The sequence below is a fragment of the Stigmatopora nigra genome, chromosome 15, assembly GCF_051989575.1.
Source record: "Stigmatopora nigra isolate UIUO_SnigA chromosome 15, RoL_Snig_1.1, whole genome shotgun sequence".
Lineage (NCBI taxonomy): Eukaryota > Metazoa > Chordata > Actinopteri > Syngnathiformes > Syngnathidae > Stigmatopora > Stigmatopora nigra.
This window is the reverse complement of record NC_135522.1, coordinates 76774-82155: the sequence shown is the minus strand read 5'-3', so window position 1 is coordinate 82155 and position 5382 is coordinate 76774. Positions and strand designations below refer to the sequence as shown.

The window sequence follows — 5382 nt, the reverse complement described above, 5'->3', positions numbered from 1 at the left end:
CATCTTCCTAGTATAGCATTATTTTCTGATTTTTTTTTAAAAATTGTTTCGATTCATTTGTTATCTAAACATTTAGGGTATTAAATGCACTGGTTCTGTCTCGTCATCTGTATGTGAAAAAAAGATGCTTCCCTTGGCAATTTCTGTCAAGAATGCATAAAAGACAAGTGGGGGGAAAAAGGAATTTTACCAATAAACCTAAATACGCTCAATATGTTGTTGCAGTGTCCAATTCCTTTAGCCTCTTGGTAACCATTGTGACCTATTTCTGTTTGCAAATGAATTCTCTTGAGGTGGGAGACGCCTTTTGGTTGAAAAGCCTACATTACCCACAATGTTGTGTGAAATCGCGTTGCCTTCACAGTCCCTCAAAGGTCGTGAATTTTCTATACGTTCCGATTGAGAACTGGGCTGAAGTTTTCGCCAAAGCACATGGCAGACTAAAGAGACTGAAAAGGTCAACTGAACCGGTCAATTGTCGTGATAAAGTGGTGGGTGAAATTCAATCATAGGAGTATTATCATAAATCGGGCGATTGGATTTGGACCGGATTCGATAACGAATGAAGGATACTAATCGTCCGTTGTCGAGTCATTTTCTTTTTCAAAGGTTGATTTTCCCAGCCGTGCCTGAATGCGGCGCACGAGTTACCGCCCGGCAGTCTAAAGACGAGGAAGAAGAAGTTGGAGGAGGAGGAAGAAGAAGAAGAAGAAGAAGAAGAAGAAGAAGAAAAAGAGACGGAAGGAGAATAATAAAAATAAGACGAAGAAGAAAAAGACGCTGTTTGAAATGTCGGACACGGCGGCTCAGGCCCTGCAACCCCGGCTTCTCCAAGCCCAGCCGACTGGGTCCGGTGCCGCCGTCGCCGCGACCGCCTCGGCTTCGGCTAGCAGCGACCCGGCCAGGCCCGGCCTGAGTCAACAGCAGCGCGCCAGCCAGAAGAAAGCCCAAGTTCGAGCCTTTCCACGGGCCAAGAAGCTGGAGAAACTTGGCGTTTTCTCCGCCTGCAAGGTAGTTTGCTCATCTGCCTAAACCTTGTTGATATATATTGTCTGTCTCATTGGTGGTTAAGTATTTATCCGGTAATTACAATAATAACACGAGCTAACGGTAACTTGAACCTAGCTAGCTAGCTGCTTAGATAGCACTCTCTAGCTCTACTTTTCCATGGATTTATTTCGGGTGAACATACGTTAGTTTGGTTTTAGGTGGCCTCATTAGTGAAGTAGACGTGGATATTTGATTTGAGCCTTGTCGGCCCGATTCATTTATCGTCCGTCGTGTGTGTGCGTGTGTTGAGGCGATTGACACATGTAAATGCAACGGCTGGAAGAACCCCAATCCCCCCACGGCTCCCCGGGTAGACCTGCAGCAACAAGCCGCCAGTTTAAGCGAGCCGTGCCGCAGCTGTGGACATTCTCTGGGTAGAAGGCGATTTTTTTTTTAAACCAATACATACTCTCTGGCAGTCTTGTTCACGCCTGTGACACACCCTTTCTGGCAGCCGACCACGTCTCCCACCTGGAGAATGTGTCGGAGGATGAGATCAACCGACTGCTGGGCATGGTGGTGGATGTGGAGAACCTGTTCATGTCTGTGCACAAGGAGGAGGACACGGACACCAAGCAGGTCTATTTTTACCTGTTCAAGGTAGGAGCGCGGGCGCACGGGGAGGCGCCGGGGAGGGCAAAATGACAGCGTGTGGAAAGCCTGGCCCTTTTTGATTGGCAGCTGCTTAGAAAATGCATCCTGCAGATGAGCCAGCCAGTGGTGGAAGGATCGCTGGGCAGTCCGCCCTTTGAGAAACCCAACATCGAACAGGTGATCCATCACCGTGGCAAAATAGCTATTGGGGGGGGGGGGGGGGGGGGTCGTGGGTGACTCGTAGTTTGGCCCGGCCCCCTTTGAACTGGCATCTCCTCCCGTCTTGCCGGGCACAGGGCGTGCTGAACTTTGTGCAGTACAAATTTAGCCACCTGGCGCCCAAGGAGCGGCAGACCATGTTCGAGCTGTCCAAGATGTTCCTGCTGTGCCTCAACTACTGGAAGCTGGAGACGCCCACGCAGTACCGGCAGCGCACGCGGCGGGAGGACGGCACGGCCTACAAGGTGGACTACACGCGCTGGCTGTGCTACTGCCACGTGCCGCAGAGCAACGACAGCCTGCCGCGCTACGAGACCACGCAGGTCTTTGGGCGCAGTCTGCTCAAGTCCATCTTCACCGTCACGCGGCGCCAGCTGCTGGAGAAGTTCCGCGTGGAGAAAGATAAGCTGCTGCCCGAGAAGCGCACGCTCATCCTCACGCACTTCCCCAAGTAAGGGGCGTTCCGAGAGGGAGGGGGGGGCAATGTTTATGCCTGCCTCCGTGAGGGAGAAGACGTTGAGATGAATGTCGTCCACAGGTTTCTGTCCATGCTGGAAGAAGAAATCTACGGGGAAAATTCTCCCATCTGGGAGGCCGACTTCACCGTGCCCGCCGCCGACGGCGCCCAGACGGGTCAGGCCGCCCGTACTTTGGCCATCGGGAAAGAGGGGAGAGGGGCGTGGCTCTCTCCACGCGTTTCTCCGTGACCACGAGCGTGCTCCTTTCATGTCTTTTGGTGTTTTTCAGCGCCGGCCCCCTCTGCGTCCTCGTCCGCCCTCTCCAAGGCTCTGAGCGCGGCCTCGTCGTCTCTGGGCGCTCTGGACGCCACCTGTCCGGAGCCCAGTCCGGGTCAGCGTCTCCAAATTGCGTGGTCGTGGCCCGGCACCCCGTCTTGGCCGCTTTGCTGATTTCTTCCTCCCTTCCAGGCGAGAAGCGCAAACTCCCCGAGGCGCTGACGCTGGAAGACGCCAAGCGCATCCGGGTGATGGGCGACATTCCCATGGAGCTGGTCAACGAGGTGATGATGACCATCACGGACCCCGCCGCCATGCTGGGCCCCGAGGTGGGTCACGGGATGCCGCCGATGGAAGCCGGAGCGACAGAGATTTGTCCCGGAAGCGCCGAGCGACATTGGCTGGGCGTGGCGCGGCGGCGTGGGAGGAAATGGTCCGGCGTTGACGCCACCCCTTTTGCAGACCAACCTCCTGACGCCCAACGCGGCCCGCGACGAGACGGCGCGTCTGGAGGAGCGTCGCGGCATCATCGAGTTCCACGTGATCGGCAACTCGCTGTCCCAGAAGTCCAATAAGAAGATCCTGATGTGGCTGGTGGGCCTGCAGAACGTCTTCTCGCACCAGTTACCCCGGATGCCCAAAGAGTATATCACGCGGCTGGTTTTCGACCCGTGAGAGTTTGCCGTTTGCGCCGCTTGCGCCGCTTGCTTTTGCCGGACCGTCTAGGGATTGGATGTTAAATTCCCTGCCTCCCCGGCAGGAAGCACAAGACCTTGGCCCTGGTCAAAGATGGCCGCGTCATCGGGGGCATCTGTTTTAGGATGTTTCCCACCCAAGGTTTCACCGAGATCGTCTTCTGCGCCGTCACCTCCAACGAGCAAGTGAAGGTACGCCGTGTTAACCCGTGACGGCCTTCCATTTTGCCCACGGACGTATTGTCTGGCAAATAGTGCAAGTTATTCAAAAGAGCTCTCCGTTTTGGTGTGTTTTGTTTTTGCGACCGTCACCCCGCCAGGGCTACGGCACGCACTTGATGAACCACCTGAAGGAGTACCACATCAAACACAACATCCTGTTCTTTCTGACCTACGCCGACGAGTACGCCATCGGCTACTTCAAGAAGCAGGTGAGCTCCCGAGGGCTCTCCGAGGTTTTCCAAGTTGAAAGTTGCGTCCGTCCCGCCGCCGTCCCGCCAGGGCTTCTCCAAAGACATCAAAGTGCCCAAGACTCGCTACCTGGGCTACATCAAAGATTACGAGGGAGCCACCCTGATGGAGTGCGAGTTGAACCCCAGGATTCCCTACACGGAGTTGTCGCACATTATCAAGAGGCAGAAAGAGGTCTGTCTCGATGTTTTTGTCCTTGAAACGGAAGGAGGGCCAAAATCCTTGTGGTTAACGGCGGCCTCCTCCTCTTCCTCCTGCTCAGATCATCAAGAAGCTGATCGAGAGGAAGCAGAGTCAGATCAGGAAAGTCTACCCGGGCCTGACCTGCTTCAAGGAGGGCGTGCGCCAGATCCCCGTGGAGAGCATCCCGGGCATAAGTCAGTGTTCCATCCCATGCGCTCGCTCGCTCGCTCGCTTTTCCTTGCCGGCGTTGCTTACGTTGCTGTCGTTATCCCCCAGGAGAAACGGGATGGAAGCCCAGCGCCAAGGAGAAAGTGTAAGCGCGCCCGCCACTCTGCTCTTTCTTCGGGGCCTTTTTGGCCGCGTCAACGCCGCCTTTCTTTTTCCTTTTTTTTTTTGCTTAATTAAAGGAAAGAGGTGAAGGACCCCGACGTGTTGTACAACATGCTAAAGAACCTCCTGGCTCAGATCAAGGTGCGCTAGGCCGTTGAGCTCGTTTCCGCTAGGGTCGCTGGAGGTCATCACGTGTCGCCCTAAAGCAGACTCATCCGGACGCGTGGCCGTTCATGGAGCCCGTCAAGAAGTCGGAGGCGCCCGATTATTACGAGATCATCCGCTTCCCCATCGGTACGTACGTGGGTGGGTGGTCCGGCCGGCCGGCCCCCCCGTCCTCGCTCAAAGTCCTTTTGTCTCCACCGGCGCAGACCTAAAGACCATGACGGAGCGCTTGAAGAACCGCTACTACGTGACCAAGAAACTGTTCATCGCCGACCTGCAGCGCATCGTCACCAATTGCCGCGAGTACAACCCGCCCGACAGCGAGTACTGCAAGTCGGCCAACACGCTGGAGAAGTTCTTCTACTTTAAACTCAAAGACTGCGGCCTCATCGACAAATGAACATTGTCCCTTTTGCTTTGGATCACGCCAGACGGACAGATTTGACGGGGCGGCCAGACGGCGGGAGCCACGCCCCACGGCGTATCGCGCTTTATCTCTGTCACGTGTCATTCCCAAAGCGGGCGGGCGGACGGGCGGGCGGACGGGCGGGCGGACGGGCCGGCGGCCTGACTTTGCCGACGCACTTGAAGATCCCTCAAGAAAACAAAGGCAAAACATTAGCTTTATTCCGCTTTGTGTTTCCAACCACGGGTTGTTGTTTAGTTTCAAACGCACAAAATGGACATTTATTGTGACTGTGGATTCCATATTTGCCAGAGATGACAGTAAAGGCTTTTGTGATATCATCTGGCTGCAAATATTGTCATATTTCATGCAGTCTGGGTTTGAAAGACCGTTCCCGTCGCGTAACGGGAGGGGAGGCCAGCAGGTGGCGTTGTGGGCAGTCCAAACCAATTGCATTTCTTTCACCTCTTCTCTTTCGACTTTCTCTGCACAAACTTGTTTTTTTTCCCCCCACACCGGTGGCTTTTGTAAAATT

The 5382-nt window shown here is 54.8% G+C and overlaps 1 protein-coding gene across 2 annotated transcripts; it reads left to right on the top strand.

Moving 5' to 3' along the window:
• Positions 1-683: 683 nt before the first annotated feature.
• On the top strand, positions 684-5188 carry kat2a (K(lysine) acetyltransferase 2A). 2 transcript variants are annotated; one of them, XM_077734385.1, is made up of 17 exons: positions 684-1011; positions 1301-1424; positions 1505-1650; positions 1732-1821; positions 1941-2314; positions 2402-2496; positions 2611-2712; positions 2790-2926; positions 3060-3268; positions 3358-3484; positions 3613-3723; positions 3794-3937; positions 4026-4140; positions 4223-4259; positions 4354-4417; positions 4483-4570; positions 4648-5188. In XM_077734385.1, exons 1-17 carry the CDS (start codon positions 790-792, stop codon positions 4839-4841), a joined length of 2379 nt encoding a protein of 792 aa, XP_077590511.1. In that variant the 5' UTR covers positions 684-789; the 3' UTR covers positions 4842-5188. The 2 variants fall into 2 exon arrangements, with proteins under 2 accessions (XP_077590511.1, XP_077590512.1); XM_077734386.1 differs by having other exon boundaries at positions 685-1011; positions 4486-4570.
• Positions 5189-5382: the final 194 nt, after the last annotated feature.